At 38.4% G+C, this 18578-nt stretch overlaps 1 protein-coding gene across 1 annotated transcript in view; it reads right to left on the bottom strand.

Moving 5' to 3' along the window:
* LOC133518840 (lysine-specific demethylase 6A) overlaps nucleotides 1-18578 on the bottom strand; it is a 50880-nt gene that overhangs the window by 26518 nt on the left and 5784 nt on the right. The window contains exon 4 of the mRNA XM_061852581.1: nucleotides 17751-17859. Coding sequence (XP_061708565.1) covers nucleotides 17751-17859 — 109 coding nt within the window. The remainder of the gene's footprint in view (nucleotides 1-17750; nucleotides 17860-18578) is intronic.

Genomic DNA, 18578 nt, shown 5'->3' with positions numbered 1-18578 from the left:
GAAAAGAATAGGATAGAATAGAAACACTTTATTGACAAACTGTGTACAGAAAATGACATTTATACAACATGAAAGTCTCCTAAATGTCATACACGGCACGGCCCAGATCTTTTTCAAGGTGTCTACAAACTTCACATGCCTAATAGACCATGAACGCATTTAAAAAAGTATTAAAATAAAACTATATGTCGGCAATATATTGTTGAGCGTTACTGTAACAGGTAGGGAACACCAATTTAACCTGACCGACGAGCAAATATTTGAGAGAAACCGTTGCACAAGTTAAACACGGCACAGATCACCGGAAAAGCTGGCCGGTAATGGTGAAATTACCCACCAAACGCAATTAAACCGCCAACGAGCGAGCGCACTCGGGAAATTTTATCGCTTTCTACGTCTCTTTATTTACTACACTGACTAATAACGTATGCAATTATACTAGATACAGCAAGCATTGACCGATAAGTTAATTAAATGTCATTTGAGCCTGCATGATGCGAGCTAGCCAGTGACTGACCGTCGGACTAGCTCGTTTTTTTTAATTATTCAAGTTTGAATACTTGTAACGTATAATGCGTAAATAACTACTTCCGGAAGATCCTTTAAACTATGAAACTGGTTTAAGAGGACAGATGCGCTTTGAAGGGTCTTGATTTTTCAGGGGTGGTGGGGTGGTAAAGTAGAAACAAAGACTAGTAAGCAGCTTGTAGTGACAGGTGGGGAAGCAGCCGGCGCGGCACCTGCCTGTGGCACGCGCTACATACAAGCTGCTAAACCATGTACTAGCCATTACATACCCTATGCCTACTGTCAGTCTACGTTTTAATACTAGCAGCTGACCGGCAAATGTCACACAGGACTTTAAATTATACGATGGTAATGAACTGCTGCTAGAATATGGTGGCAATTTACGCTGAATTACTTGGGAAGTCATAAGTAAGCCAATAAAGCAACCGGTCAGGCCATTAGTGACACGCGCAATGTGAAGCCCAGAACTTGTGCAGTGCCAGAAAATATAATCACATTTATAAAGAACAAGGATATTCTCGGAAATAACCATTAAATTCGGCCATATGTCATATATCTTGGTGGGCGGCACGAGGATAAGTCTATTAGGTAATATTGCCTAATTTAAATGAACTTGGCGTTTCCAAACGAGTTGGGGATGGGGAAAGAAACAGCGACCTCTCAAGAGATATATATCATGAAGTCATGGACCTAAGCATTGTCTAAAGAATTATAGTTGGATCTGTAGACGACAAACGCGATAGAGACAAAATATCACTGGTTTTGAAAGACCCAATCAAGATTGTTGCTAAATGCAGTCTATAAGAGGCGGTCTATTCACAACACAAGGAATATGGTCTCGAATCACGATCATTAGAACGACTAGGAAAAGGAGAGAGAAAGATACATATTATTTACTAGCACAGTAGACCTATGTATCATATATAATAATAAAGAAATGAGTTATCAGTATTACGACCCAAATGAAGCCTAGAAATTATAAATATGTACTTGTCAGCATTCTAAAACTTTTTGTACGTGGATTCAACGTTCATATAGAATTCTAAATGTAGTCTTGACGTTGACGACGATGTGGGAATACAGAAGCTTTAATGTTACAAGGAAGAGGAACCGAATACATGAATAATAAATAATAATACGAAGAAAATATCTATTTATCGTGTATAGACTTATCGAAAAAAACGTTTTACATTTCTTGAGTTCTTCTAACTTGTTACAAGAAATAGGTAGATATACATACAATAAGCATAAAATATTTTAATGTATTAACCATGTTAAGGATTGTAAGGGTTTAACGAATTTAGCTTCCTTTTAATAAAACATTCATTAACCAATTTAGTACTAAGAAAGTAAAGACATACGATAACGTATCAATTTGCACATTTTGCTCATTTAAATATTTTTAAAAGTTATCGAAAGCGCTAAGGTTGACCATTCTCCGGTTTTTATTCAAATTAATTAACTGAAACAGCATAAAGGAAACAATTGTAGTATAGCGGTGGAGGTAGTAGTAGCGTTATGGTACAGTCAGCTGCAGAGAGAGGTGGCCCCAAAAGCATAGAAATCACCTTTCTCTGCAGCTAGTCAGCTTTATAGTCATACAAAAACAGACACTAAAAGTAACATACAATTAGGATAGCGAAGAACATAGCCCTTTGAGGGATCTCTTCCAGCTATACGTATAGTCTGTATCTTTAGGTATTTAAAAAAAGGTAAACAAAATCTACCCTCAAATGGCTTCTTAAGGCAGCTGAGGGTAGATGAAAACATTACATGATCAAATAATGTAGGTTTAAAGTCAGGTCGTTCAGTGACAGATCTAGGTGGTTTTGTATTTGGTTGGTTAACCAATAAATATTAAAACTACCTTTTTTTAAATACCTAAAGATACAGACTATATTTTATTTTTATTTTTTTATTTTAACAACAAAATTACACAGCATTACAGTATATACTAATGCACTGCGAAATTTAGGACAGAAAGTATATAAATGCATACACATCAGGTACAGAATACAATCTGGGACTAAGTATATAGTTCTGCTATAACTAGCATCATCTGGCTCCTATACTAGTATAAGAGTGCTTCGGACTCGGAGTAGGATACCGTTAGTGGCCGCGGCGTTGCGTAGATAATGCGCGAACCGGTTGCGAACCGTGATAACGATACAGGTATAATGTCATATTAGATACAACACAGGAACAAGATAAAAGCTAATCTAACGAAACTTTATGAAACGCTTGTGACGTTACTTTTGCGAAATAGGTACTCTTAGTCATTTCCATGAAACAAGTGAATCGCTAAGTTTTCCCACAGATTCTATTGTAACAAAATTTGTAGAATAGCTGTGGTTTTCCCTTATGAAATGAAATGAAATGAAATGAAATCGTTTATTTCGGACATAATTATCCATAGTTTTGCTTAAATTTCTTATAGGGGAATTACGTGACGAACGGATTAATTAAGCATAATGGATTTCTATATTGCATCGCGCGGTCAACAGAGCAGTGACGTAAGAAAAAGTGCGCGAAAACTTGATAGTGAGCGGTCATGAGTCACTAGTTACGCTGACGTACAATTGTAAGGATTGTCCTCCTTGTATGGTTTACTCATCGTTATCTAGTTCGTAGTACGCAGAAACCACGCATTGTATGTATGAGTAAGTCGAATTAATGAATGACGCTTATGTCATAAATAGTACGAGGTTCGCGAGCAACAATTTGACAACATAGTAATGTTACTTGATTATGTGATTATCAAATGGTTTTGGAACGATGTTTACAATTTTTAAATTAAATTAGTAAGCTGTAGCTAATGAGCAAATATAGTTTTCCATCAGAGAAGGGTTTATGCTTTATGCGCAAAATTGCACAGTCTAGCAGAATTTTTGTTGGAATTTCAGACGAAAAACTCTTTATTGCACTTGAAGCATAAGAACCCTTCTGTGATGGAAAGCCACAAATAATATCACTAACGTCAGGACATAGAAAACTTTTTTAGATCGCCAAGAATGGGTGCAAATATGCACATCCGTACCAGAAATGGGCACATAGTTAACTTTCATCTAGCTCGGTCTGTTGCTAAACCTTGCAAGAACGTCCGGTTACTCCGTTCGGCTACTCTGTTGGGTCCGGGACCGTTAGCTTGAGTCCGAACAATGAATTGTATGCAATAGTGCATTAACTTGAGTGTTGGAAGGGCGAGTTAGCAAGCCAAGTACTTATCGCGTGCCGTTCCGACCACACTACCGACCTATATTTTATGCGGTGACGCTTTATTGTTTACTAGCCACACACGCACCCTCACATGTTCACTACCCCTGGATTTCGAATCTTAATGGCAGGTACTTACAAAGTTATGTAATGTTGAAACTAAAAACAAACGACTACGTTCGTCCTATCACCCTCTCATTGTGTAAAAATAAAACAGTACATCTATAACTTTAAACACATTGCCCTTCCCTTGTACCAACACATGTAGGGATGAATGACTGAGGGCTTCGGCTACCTGCGAAAATACACCCAAAAAAATATGCACACATGCACAAAAACGCGACCTCTCGTCGGATCAGGCTTCGTGCAGCCGACTCGACGTAGGTGTCTGCTGTCTGCATTTCGGAAGAAACAAAACAATAGAAAGGAGTCGCGTGTGAGTGAGCGCGACGTCGGGATACGGGCGGCAGGTCGTGCAAGAGAGAAAGAGAAGTCACGAAGCGACGTAAACAAACTAGCGGTGGCTTCGACCGCACTCACCATTTCGGGGATCCTGGGGTCCGGAGGTCGGCGATGGCCGCAGCGGCCCAGGTAGTGTTGAGCGGGGTCGTCGGAGTTCAGCACAAGCACTCGGTCAGACTCAGATCACACAGGATGGTTCAGCACTCGTCACATACGATCACGACAAATCCCGATCTACACTACGCTTGCGGCCCGCGCCGGTGCAGTTTACGTCACCGCATCCCGCTCCCGACTGGCTCGCGCGGCGCTCGCGAGCGACGACCTCGCTGCAGCGTGCACCGCCCCTCGCCCCGCCGCCCGCGGCCCTACGCCCCTCGCGCCCGCGCCGCGCGTCCTACGTCCGGTGAATCACGAATGTCGACCGACGACCGAGGACCGAGCACCGAGGACCGCCCGCGCGACCGTTCTGCCGAGACCCGACCGAACAACAAACAGGACCCAAACATAATACGAGCAAGGAACTCATAACTTCCATAAAAAAATCCTAACATTCAATATAATACTTTAAGACGTAGGTAATACCTACGAGTAAATAAGAATAGTAGATTATATTCAGTAATAGGATGGCTTGAATTCAATAATTTATCGGTGAACCTTATTAAAACTATATACACCCAGTTTCATAACAGAAGAGACATTGAGTTAAATGACAGAATACATAAAACGGCATTAAGTCCGCCATTTGTACTTTTTTTTCTATTGTGCAATAAAGTTTAAATAAATACATGATAAGAGATAAAGGTAACAAGTTAAACATCAAATATAGTGATACACAAATTAGAGAAGTGGATACATCAACATTTGTTTGTAGGTATTACTGTTGATAAAAACTGCAATTGGAAAAACCAAGTGGATACTACTGTGCGACAAACTTATAAAATTTCCATATGTTTTAAGAAGACTGTGTAGCATTTCAGCTTGGAGCACAGTCTTTATGGCATATATCACGGATACATTGCGTCCAATCTAAGGTACCTACTACGGCCTCCTTTTATGGAGAAATTGCAGTAATATAAACAGGAAATTTATATTATAACACAATAAAAACTGTTTACAAAAAAAAGTAAACAGACTTCAAAAAGGATAAAGTAAAATATTATCCTTTTTTAAGTATATGCTACCAACTGATATGTTTGAAGTCGGCGCCAAGCCAAACTTTGAAGCATACCATGATTTTGGTGCGATTCGATAAGGATGCGGCTATATAAATATTAAATATGTTAAAACGGGTCACTCACGTATTTTAAGTCGAAAACGACATGATGACGCGAGTCATCGGACGCGGAGGGCTGCGGCCGGCCCGCAGTCTGCGCCGGTCCGTCAACGCAAGCTCCTGACGACACTCCTCGGAACGGAGTGAAACATGTCGAGCGCTGTCGACTTAAAATACGTGAGTGACCCGTTTTAACATATTTAATATGTCTGTGTCTCACGGAAGTTTTACCTATTACTACAGTTGTAATGTGTGTAGACATAAAGCTGATTATTTTTGACATGTATTGTTACAATTTGGCTTGGCATCGACTTCAAACATATCAGTTGGTAACACATATACTTAAAAAAGGATAATATTTTATTTTATCCTTTTTGAAGTCGGTTTACTTTTTTTGTACAAAGTTTTTATTTTTCTATTTTTAGTTATAAGGCATTGTTAAGAGCTTACGAGTAACGCGTGACGAATAAATGAAAAACACAATTATGTTTAACACTAAATTCGTTAACTTTAATAAATAATCAGGATTTTCCTCGAGTGTGTCTGGGAAATCATTCCTGCCACTACTCTAAATCTATCCTCCGCCCCGCCACTGGCCCAATCCCTCAACCTTTCGATCACTCAACCTCACAGCACATCAACCCGTGATCACTGAAACCCTTGACCCTGAACCACCAACACCAAACCTTCAACCGCTATGCCCCGACCCCTCAACCCCAGACCCTTTAACTCCTAATCCTAACCCCCAATTCCTCAACTTCCGACCCCCGACCACCCAACGCCTACCTCACGATTCCTCAACTCCCAAAACCCCTTAGTCTCCGACCCATCAATTCACAACCCCCTCGACCCCTTAACCTCTCAAAGCCTGACTCGTCAAGCCCAAACCTCTCAAACCCCAACTGCCTACATCAAAAATCATAATACACCCATTACATTTATTTATATTATCATATACAACTTAAATAAATCTCTTTTATTACAACAAAAAAATACACCCAATGTTAATAGGTAAGTTCCCCATATCGCCCCTGGTCTTCATAATCAGTAAGTAGACTTACTACGAGTTTGACACTGACATATATGATTGCTATAGCGTAACTTATTTTCTATGCATCTCGCTCGTACTGGCCACCTATTAGTGCAAGCGAGATGTATAGAAAGTAATTTACGAACACGTTAGTTAATATGTAGAGTCAAACTCGTGGTAAGGCTACAGTTGCACTACATCAAAATGGAAGTTTACGAGAGGAAATGCTTGAGTTGCTTAAGAATACAGTCAAATCACCATACATGTGCCTTTAAAAATTGAGGAGTTCCCTCAATTCCTCGTGGATTCCATCATCAGATCAGAACCAAAAATATTATGGGACCACCTTAGAGGTAACTTCTTTCAAACAAAAAAAGAATTACTCAGATCGGAGTACGGGTGTCGGAGTATTCGGTGAACATATTACATTAAAATAATGATCATCATTATCATCAATAAATCATCATCATCAGATCCACTTCATCAAGTTGATGGTTTTTGAGAGAAAATGCTCGGTTTGCTTAAGAAAACACCCAAATCACCATACACGTGCCTTTAAAAATTGAGGAGTTCCTTCAATTCCTCATGGAATCCATCAGATCAGAACCAAAAATATAATGGGACGACCTTGGAGGTAACTCCTTTCAAACAAAAAAAGAATTACTCAAATCGGAACACGGGTGTCGGAGTAATTGGTGAACATACTCGTATTACATTAAAAAATCATCATTTTCATCAAAAAATCAAGATCATCAGATCCACGTCATCATACTGATGGTTTTTGAGAGAAAATGCTCGATTTGCTTAAGAAAAAACCCAAATCACCATACACGTGCCTTTAAAAAATGAGGAGTTCCCTCAATTCCTCTTGGATCCCATCATCAGATCAGAACCCAATTAAAATGGGACCAACTTGGAGGTAACTCCTTTCAAACAAAAAAGAATCGCTCAAATCGGACCACAGGTGTCGTTAAAAAAAAATAGCCACAACCGAATACAGAACCTCCTCCTTCTATGAAATTGAAGTCGGTTAAAAAATGTGTGGGATAGGTCCATGGCATTCATATAAACCTTTGTTCGAAAAACATGAAATGTTGATACTACCATGCATGTACATTTTCGAGGCAGCAGTTTTTGTAAAAAATACCCAGATCAATTTAAAAAGGCCATAGATGTTTACCATAGAAACACATAACGATTAAATAAATAAATAGAAACACAAGATATCCTAACAAACTCGTGCTAGATTTCATTCCGAATAGTTCACTTTTTTATGAAAAATAGTTATTATTCATGTATATAAAAAAATCATTTCCTGAAAATATCAAACCCTTGCCTCTACATAAATCCATTCAAAATGCAATTATACTTATATACATGGCTAAAAAAGCTGGCGTTTTACTCTCTAAATGAATTCCTCCATAAATAATAATATTAAGTAGAAACTATAGTTTTACGAGTAAGTAAACAATGTAATAGATTAAGACCACCTACGTATAGCTTTAAGATAACTTTCGCATGATTAACCAGCAAAATATGTCACTGTACGGGAATATCTTTCCAATATCACCTTGTATCATATTTTATGCAAATATAATTATATATATATATTTATACGTATATATGAATATCTCATATTACAAGAAAGATTTTTGTTTCAGCAGAGAAGCAAAAAATTGAAAGACTCGGTTCACAGTCAGCTCCAATAAAACAAAAAAAAACAATCAGTTGAGCAACATTTAAAAACGTTCAATTAAAACAACTATGTAGTTTAAAAAATAGTATTTATAATTAATTTCACAAATTGGACAAATTTCATTACTATCATTCACACATTAACTCACTGCGTTGCAGTCTATTAAGTGCGAACTCTCGAAATATCTGCATACAATAAAACGCACCCCACAACTTTACCCTATATGGGACTTAACCACCTGTTGGGGATTTAATACGCAAGGGGACATTTCATTTCACTGAGATTAATTAGAAAATATTACTTCGAGTCAAAAACAAGTCAGAATGTCTCGCTAGTCTTTCATTAAAATAATCGACTAATGAATGGTTCCCCTTGCATTTCTTTTCTATAAATACCACTCGTACCGGTTGCCTTCCGGACGTTTTCCTCGAACGTTTATTCCTGCATATTGAATAGAAAGAGGATAATCGTGTTACGAATCGATACTTTGGTTGGATGATAAAGTATTGTAAGACGTTTTGAAATGGCGTTTAGTTCTTGTAATAATGTCTAATAACAATATAATGTAAGGTGAAATTGAAGGTACTGATGGTAATAAATGTGTTAGTCCGGGTTAGGGATTTTTATTTGTGTGCCAACATTTATGAGTCTAAGTAGGTACTTATTTTTGTGTGATGAAATAGGAAATTTAATGTTGCCTGCAACAACGTGCGCTGCGGTGAGGTTTTTGTAGTAGGTTTCCTAACATGCTACTTGGTTACTTTAATTTCTCATTCTAAAAAAATTACGTTTTCAACCTAAAGCTAGCATTAGGTTAGCATTGTCGGTTGTCGGTAAGGTTGATTTCAAATTAAAGCTACTTATATTTAAATAGCGCCTTATTGACAACCGAAAATAAGCATCCTTTTGGTTGAGAATGGCAAAAATAATCAACAATCATTTTGTAACAAGGGTAAAGGTAAATACGACCTAATTTCGTCGCGACCCTTCGTCTATGTCATACTCAATTTTACCTCAACAAGAGTTCAAAAAATGCCAATGTCAGATTCTTTGGGTACCAAAATGGTAGTAGGTATTGAATTGTATCGATCATCGGGTTTCAATTCAATAACAAGTAGGTAATAAAAAATGTTAAAAAGAAAACCCGTGAAATTGATCTGATTTCATTTGTTATTTTAAAAATGAGGCAAAATACTGCTAAAAATTTTACTTAGTTTTATTGGGGGCTTAGAAATAATACCTAACTAAGACTCGACCTAATACCAGGGACCGGAAAACCCGTTCATTTGCCTTACCCGTTCGAATGGGTAACCCCTTCATATGATAAGCTAATCGTTTGGGTAACCCGTTCAACCGGTTACCCAACAATAATGATAACCCGTATTATTCAGATTAACCTAATCGTAACAAGTGGTTACCGCTTACAGGAGCTGATTCGGTTTGTGTTATGCGTGTACTAACCGGTAACCTTTCGGTTTAGGGTAAGCCTTACCCCTCTCCCGCGCCTTTCCCCCACCGCTGCGGCACCGCGGCAGAGATGGGCATTACGTAATTGATTCGATAGGTATATTGTAACTACCGACGTAAAAGTACTTTTCGTTAATGTTGACTTACTATATAGATGCTTATTTGTATCCGGTTTATAACAGGTTTTAGTAAGATGGCGGCCACACACTTTGTCATAAAAATCATCATTTTTAGATTTTAGGGAGTTCCGATTTCGTAAATGATGACGATTTTGGAATTCAAGATGGCGGCCATACAGTAAGTCATAAAAGTCGCCATGTAAATCGGTTTTTAGGTTTATGGGAGTGCAGATTTAGAAAACGATGACCATTTTGGAGTCCAAGATGGTGACCATGTACTATGTCATAAAAATCGTCATGGATGTCGTTATATAGGTTTTAGGGAGTGCAGATTTCGAAAATCATGACTATTTTGGAATCCAAGATGGCGACCATGTAATTTGTCATAAAAGTCGTCATGGATGGAGTCCAAGATGGTGACCATGTACTATGTCATAAAAATCGTCATGGATGTCGTTTTATAGGTTTTAGGGAGTGCGGATTTCTAAAATCATGACTATTTTGGAATCGAAGATGGCGGCCATGCAATTTTTCATAAAAGTCATCATGGATGTCGTTTTATACGTTTTAGGGAGTGCGGATTTCGAAAATGATGACCATTTTGGAGTTCAAGATGGCGGCCATGCAATTTGTCATAAAAGTCTTCATGGATGTCGTTTTATAGGTTTTAGGGAGTGCGGATTTCGAAAATCATGACTATTTTGGAATCCAAGATGGCGGCCATGCAATTTGTCATAAAAGTCGTCATGGATGTCGTTTTATACATTTTAGGGAGTGCAGATTTCGAAAAAGATGACTATTTTGGAATCCAAGATGGCGAACATGCAATTTTTATAAAAGTCGTCATGGATGTCGTTTTATACGTTTTAGGGAGTGCGGATTTCGAAAATGATGACCATTTTGGAGACCAAGATGGCGGCCATGCAATTTGTCATAAAAGTTTTCATGGACGTCGTTTTATAGGTTTTAGGGAGTGCGGATTTCGCAAATCATGACTATTTTGGACTCTTAAGATGGCGGCCATGGAATTTTTCATAAAAGTCGTCATGGATGTCGTTTTATACGTTTTAGGGAGTGCGGATTTCGAAAATGATGACCATTTTGAAATCAAAGATGGCGGCCACACATATTGTCATAAAAGTCATCTTGGTAGTCGTTTTTTAGGTTTTAGGGAGTGCGGATTTCGAAAATCATGACTATTTTGGAATCCAAGATGGCGGCCATGCTTTTTGTCATAAAAGTCGTCATGGATATCGTTTTATAGGTTTTAGGGAGTGCGGATTTGGAAAATGATGACTATTTTGGAGTCCAAGATGGCGGCCATGCAATTTGTCATAAAAGTTTTCTTGGACGTCGTTTTATAGGTTTTAGGGAGTGCGGATTTCGCAAATCATGACTATTTTGGAATCTAAGATGGCGGCCATGGAATTTTTCATAAAAGTCGTCATGGATGTCGTTTTATACGTTTTAGGGAGTGCGGATTTCGAAAATGATGACCATTTTGGAGTCCAAGATGGCGGCCATGCAATTTGTCATAAAAGTCTTCATGGATGTCGTTTTATGGGTTTTAGGGAGTGCGGATTTCGAATGTCATGACTATTTTGGAATCCAAGATGGCGGCCCTGCAATTTGTCATAAAAGTCGTCATGGATGTCGTTTTATTCGTTTTAGGGAGTGCAGATTTCGAAAAAGAAGACCATTTTGGAGTCCAAGATGGTGACCATGTACAATGTCATAAAAATCTTCATGGATGTCGTTATATAGGTTTTAGGGAGCGCAGATTTCGAAACTCATGACTTCCAAGATGGCGGCCATGCAATTTGTCATAAAAGTCGTCATGGATGTCGTTTTATACGTTTTAGGGAGTGCAGATTTCGACAAAGATGACCATTTTGGAGTCCAAGATGGTGACCATGTACAATGTCATAAAAATCGTCATGGATGTCGTTATATAGCTTTTAGGGAGTGCAGATTTCGAAAATCATGACTATTTTGGAATCCAAGATGGCGGCCATGCAATTTGTCATAAATGTCGTCATGGATGGAGTCCAAGATGGTGACCATGTACTATGTCATATAAATCGTCATGGATGTCGTTTTATAGGTTTTAGGGAGTGCGGATTTCGAAAATGATGACCATTTTGAAATCAAAGATGGCGGCCACACATATTGTCATAAAAGTCATCTTGGTAGTCGTTTTTTAGGTTTTAGGGAGTGCGGATTTCGAAAATCATGACTATTTTGGAATCCATGATGGCGGCCATGCTTTTTGTCATAAAAGTCGTCATGGATATCGTTTTATAGGTTTTAGGGAGTGCGGATTTGGAAAATGATGACTATTTTGGAATCCAAGATGACGGCCACGTACTAATTAATAAAAGTCATCATGGATGTCGTTTTGTAGGTTTTAGAGAGTGCGGATTTCGAAAAATATGATCATTTTGGAATCCAAGATGGCGGCCATTCAATTTGTCAAAAAAGTCGTCATGGATGTTGTTTTATACGTTTTAGAGAGTGCAGATTTCGAAAAAGATGACCATTTTGGAGTCCAAGATGGCGGCCATGCTTTTTGTCTTAAAAGTCGTCATGGATATCGTTTTATAGGCTTTAGGGAGTGCGGATTTGGAAAATGATGACTATTTTGTAAGCCAAGATGACGGCCACGTACTATTTAATAAAAGTCATCATGGATGTCGTTTTATAGGTTTTAGAGAGTGCGGATTTCGAAAAAGATGATCATTTTGGAATTCATGATGCCGACCATGAAATATGTCAGAAAAATAGTCATGGATGTCATTGTATAGGTTTTACGGAGTGCGGATTTCGAAAATCATGACTATTTTGGAATCCAAGATGGCGACCATGCAATTTGTCATAAAAGTCGTCGTGGATGTCGTTTTGTAGGTTTTAGGGAGTGCGGATTTCGAAAGTTATGACTATTTTGGAATCCAAGATGGCGGCCATGCAACTTGTCATAAAAGTTGTCATTGATGTCGTTTTATAGGTTTTAGGGAATGTGGTTTTCAAAAATGATGAACCTCAACCATGTGTATCGTAAAGAACTCGTCATGACATTTAAAATGAGCTTAAACTCGATAGCATTATGGGAAGTCATCGATGAGTTCCATTGACAACTTCCGATTTCACTATCAGACCTTCGTCACCATGTGTATCGTAAAGAACTCTTCAAGACATTTTAAATGAGCCCAAACTCAATAGCATTACTAGTAGTTATCGATGAGTTCCATCAACACCTTCCGATTCCACCATCAGACCCTCGCCACCATGTGTATCGTAAAGAACTCATGAAGACCTTTAAAATGAGCCCAAACTCGATAGCATTACTTGTAGTTATCGATGAGTTCCATCAACACCTTCCGATTCCACCATCAGACCCTCGCCACCATGTGTATCGTAAAGAACTCGTCAAGATATTTAAAATGAGCCCAAACTCGATAGCATTACTATTAGTTATCGATGAGTTCCATCAACACCTTCCGATTCCACCATCAGACCCTCGCCACCATGTGTATCGTAAAGAACTCGTCAAGACCTTTAAAATGAGCCCAAATTCGATAGCATTACTAGTAGGTATCGATGAGTTCCATCGATACCTTCCCATTCCACCATCAGACCCTCGCCACCATGTGTATCGTAAAGAACTCGTCAAGACCTTTAAAATGAGCCCAAACTCGATAGCATTACTAGTAGTTATCGATGAGTTCCATCTACACCTTCCGATTCCACCATCAGACCCTCTCCCCCATGTGTATTGTAAAGAACTCGTCAAGATATTTAAAATGAGCCCAAACTCGATAGCATTACTAGTAGTTATCGATGAGTTCCATCGACACCTTCCGATTCCACCATCAGACCCTCTCCACCATGTGTATCGTAAACAACTCCTCAAGACCTTTAAAATGAGCCCTAACTCGATAAAATTATTAGAAGCCATTGATGAGTTCCACTGACACAGGAGATGTGCACAGACAGCAAACGATAAAGAAAGTGACAATAATAGGAGTAATAGGTACTAAACAAAAATATACCAAAATCAATGCAACGCCTTACCATATTAGGTAATTTGCCTTAAACCTTAGCATGTGTTTTGAAATCTACGTTGTGCGCTACTTGACTTAACGTACACTTTTGTTTGAATTAGCAATATTAGGTCGGCAAATTACAAAGCCTTTGACAAATACCGACTGCCGCCGCGCCGCGCCGCGCACTCGCACGTGCACGTAGGGAATGGAACCGCCGTGTTTCGCGTCGGGCGCTACGTTAATAGACCATATGCAGTTTACGTAAAAGCTAAAACAGCTTGTTCGTATTTAATCAGCGCTTGAAGCGATAACCCCTTCCCGGGTTTTTAATATCGGTAAGCGCTAACCTGAATTAATTCAAATAAAAGGATTAGTTTCTTAACCGGTAAGCCAATCAAAAGCTTACCGAAATGAAGCGGTTTTTGGAACACAGCTTTAAAATAACCCGGGTTTTTGAACGGGTTAGGGTAAGCGGGTCCGGTCCCTGCCTAATACACTGCTCGCGCCTAGATCTCCTTGTTTTACCCAAGTTTTACCCGCATGTCGCCGTCAAGAAATCACATTCACATCCAGTTATGTCACAAGCAATAAAGATAGCCGCTCGTACTCAATTTACCACATTCTTGTACCAACTTTTTCAAATACTTCGTGCTTTTATCTGATTCTTTTTTAATGTAACAGTTCTCTTAACATAAAATATTCGATATATTCCAAAATAATTCCGTTATTGAATATACATATTATAATAACAAATTTACATTTATAGGAAGTAAAAAAACAATGGAACTAGACCATGTACATAGAGTACGTATTGTACGTAAGCTGACTTTAATTCAAATGACAAAGTGATAAACGCCATCTTTTCATGAGAAGTACAGTGGCACAGTCACACTCAGTTAGTGCTATAAGCCGTTAATTGGTTATACCACGTCGGTGGCAAACAAGCATACGGCTCGCCTGATGGTAAGCAGTCACAGTAGCCTATGGACGCCTGCAACTCCAGAGGAGATACATGCGCGTTGCCGATCCTCTCTATGCATCCCCTATTCCATACTACTTTTCATCGCAAAAACTGAAAAACCTGCTCGTGATTAATTTAAACGCAGTAGACTTTAAATAGGTTATGTCACTTATTACCTCTCGCGTCGAGTGATGGTGTCCTTAGGACAGGACAGTTTCTGCAAGTCTCATGTGGTTGGACTTATTTAAATAAAATTGAAGAAATATGCAGTTATCGTATTTTTACAAGCATTTATTTAACTTGCCCTGTTAGTATGTAAGGGGTCTACCGAAATAAAACTGTAAACTTCAAATGAAAAAAACTGATGCGATTGAGAACAAACTAAGGTTTTTAAAATAACTAAAATAAAAAGCGACTTTTAATTTAGATAATTGACAGTTTTTTTATTGTATTTTTTCTGTAAGAGTGATAGGCAGCTTTTTCCTAGCAAATTCAGTGGCAGCTTTTTACGTACCCGTTTTTCATATTTGCCTGCATCAGCCCATCACCTGCTGGAATTGTTCATTCTTTTTGGCTGTTTCATTCTTCTCTTTTAATACACTTTTGATTTGAGCTCAATAATAGTTGAGAGAACGGCATCAGGACGTTTGGTGATCTTGCACTGCTCTTCGAAAATTACCAAATGCCATTTTCGTACGAAGGAAATTGTATGATTTTCGAATTGGCCTAGTATTAAATACCGCAGATTTTTGATTACTTTAGCTATCCTAACCTACAACGAAGAACTGAACTGACTTTAGTCGTAGTTCGTTCCACTTTAACCGCACATGTACCCCCCGTTTTTACGATAAATATGACAGGCATGAAACATGCAATTTTATTAGTAATCTTTCTGGCCGGCCACTTGTTCCTAGAGGTCTGCCTCTTGAAGGCCTCTGTTCGAAAGACAACATACTAAATTACTTATTTATTATGAAATGCACGAAACTTCGAAGTAATTTTAAGCGTTTCGAAATCAAGCATATAGGATGTCACAAATTTTCTTGATATTGGGAAAAGACCAATTTTTAGTGATCTTATACTATTTACCGGTGTAACGTTGCTTAGCGTAAAATCAGAAGTTATCGCGGTAAGAAAGTCGTAGTCATCTTCGTTAGAAAAAAAATTACAGCCGTTTGAAATTTACAGCTTTTTATCGGTACAGGCCTTATTTAGGTCAAATCTTGGAAGTTAAATATGACCCACTTCCCGGTTATTGAGCAGAAATTTTACATATGCATGTACATACTATGTAAGTCGGGTGGTAATGCAATATTATGGCACCATCGTGCTGATCTGATGATGGAGACAGGATGTAGCCATGGAAACCTTGTGATGAAACAACGCAACCTAATGGTGTTTGTGGTTTTTAGAATTGTCTCGATGAGTACTAGTTGCCTGTGGAATGAAAAAAACAGTCAGTGATAAAAGCTTTGTACCAAAAATGTTTTTTTTTTTTTCACAAACTTATTAATTAGATGTTACATAAATTAATGCGTTAAACTTTCAAAAGTGACTACAAACATTTCACGTGACAGCTACTCCATATAAAAATGATTGTCATAGGGCCCATCATTCGACGCGTGAGGTACAAGGAAATAATCAAATAAGTATATTCTAATATATTATACCTATGGTAAGAATCCGTGGTATCCGTAAGAACCCAAACGCCTTCTAGAAGGCCGATCGGAGAGCCACAGAGGTAAAGGCAGGCCTAAGCGCATTTGGTTGGGCAGCGCATACCGGCGGATATCAGGAGTACCAGGACCTTAGAAATGACAAGTTGGAGAAGGAAAGCCACGAAAAGATCAAACTGGAGAGATTTGTTGACCAGGCTATGCCCACCCGCGGTTATGGCCTCAGATGATGATGAAGAATGCGTGGGCACTTACCGTGCGACATGTTTTCTATTAGGAAATCAACACGCCACACTAATTATATAAACTAGTCACTTGGCTTTCTAGGGGTTAACCTTAACAAACAGAATATCTGAATTTCGCAGTGCGGTAATATTTCAGGAATAACGTAATCTACACGTAACGTAACAGTTACGTCCATGAAAAGTTACATTTTTGCCACATCGAACGCAAACCTTTTTTTAGCTCCCCCACCATGGCCACTAAGCACACGTAAACATATATAGCAAAATGTTCAAACTTGAAGTTTATAAGTCTCATAGTTCCAATAATCCTCACACCTCACGGTATAGGTTAGGTATCGGCAGGAGAGTTGAGGTGAATGATGAATGGTGCCAATACCTAGTTGCGTTTCTATCTATTTAATAACCCTTAACCCAGGAACCATAGTTCTATACTACAACTATAGTCCAACGTTGATTGTTGACGAGTCGTTTGAATCATTTCTTTTCACCACACCAGCTCGAAAATCACTTTGACTTGTACTTGTAATGTTTACAGTTACTGGCATACTTATACAATTTTTGGTTGGGGAGACGGTCTTAGGGCAAGAACTTTGTTTGTATACTGTAGTTTTTGATATCCAGCAGCGCCATCTAGTGTTTGTTTAAATATGGAACTGTGATGTTCCAAATAAGTTTTTATGAATTGCTGTCATGTCATTCTGTCACACAATAAATAGTCTTCGGTTAACATGCACGTATTTTAATTAGATATTAAGGGCTCAGAACTCGGTGAGAATCTCATAACCTCTAATGATTAAAATTAGATATACATACTTCGCTCAGACAGTCAGAAGGAAGAGCTTCGCTCCTTATGCTTTACCGAACTTCTGTAAGTGAAGTATGAATAACTGAATAACCACAAGAGTTAAAAGAGACGAAAGAGTAGACGGTCTTTTAACACGAACTTTAATTTGGACCATAGTTGCGTGATATGAACTAAAGTAACCCGAATTTAAGGCAAGTGTTTTTTTAATAAAAATTATGATTTATGAACTTACCATTCAAAGGCGTTATAGTGGTAGTAACAGAGCCCCAGCCCGTACAGAAACAAAGGGTCCTTCCAGTTGTCCTGCTCCAGCGCGTAGAACTTCTGATATGCTGACATGGCTGGTGGAAAACAAATATTCATTAAAAACTGGTAATGACTTAAACCGGAGACAATTTATTTATTTATTCGGGGTAGGGTCCTCAAACTTTTTGACCCAAGGCCTACGGCTATTTTGTTTCCTTTTTGCGGGCCCGATTGTGAGGAATAGGACTCTTATCGCAGGCCAGCTTGGCGCTGCGCTGGACCGTAGTTTTGGAGACCCCTGATTTATGGCCTCAATAGTATAATTGATATTAAAAAAAAATTGTGCATCAGACTAATAGTTTTTTTTCTGTTAAATGTGTGCATCATTTCACAATTCAACTATTCCAACCGCTACCTCAGGTACAAAAATATAACGAAAGTATAATAAGGACATGATAGGCATGGAAATGTAAGTACAAATCATCTTTTTAACCCTCACTAGGTCTGCAAAGATTATAGTAAATACCGCCATCTACACAACAACAATACGGTATTTGCCTGACTAATCAAATCAGTTTATTTTTTCGAACTGTCAAAATGATATCCACTATGGAATTAATATGAAACACGAAACAAATTACGTCACAGCAAAGTAACTTACTTTATAGTTTTATCCGATTTATCCGTATCCGAAAACCGCAGCGGTCCAATAGGTCTAATTCACTAAATGTCTGTCTGTTATGTCTAATGTCTGTCCGTTATGTCTATGTTATTCTAATAAGGTTCTGGAGCTTTATTTCGTGCATAGAGTGAA

This window comes from Cydia pomonella, chromosome 6 (genome assembly GCF_033807575.1).
Source record: "Cydia pomonella isolate Wapato2018A chromosome 6, ilCydPomo1, whole genome shotgun sequence".
In the NCBI taxonomy this organism is placed as follows: Eukaryota; Metazoa; Arthropoda; class Insecta; order Lepidoptera; family Tortricidae; genus Cydia; species Cydia pomonella.
This window is presented reverse-complemented; position numbering and strand designations above follow the sequence as displayed.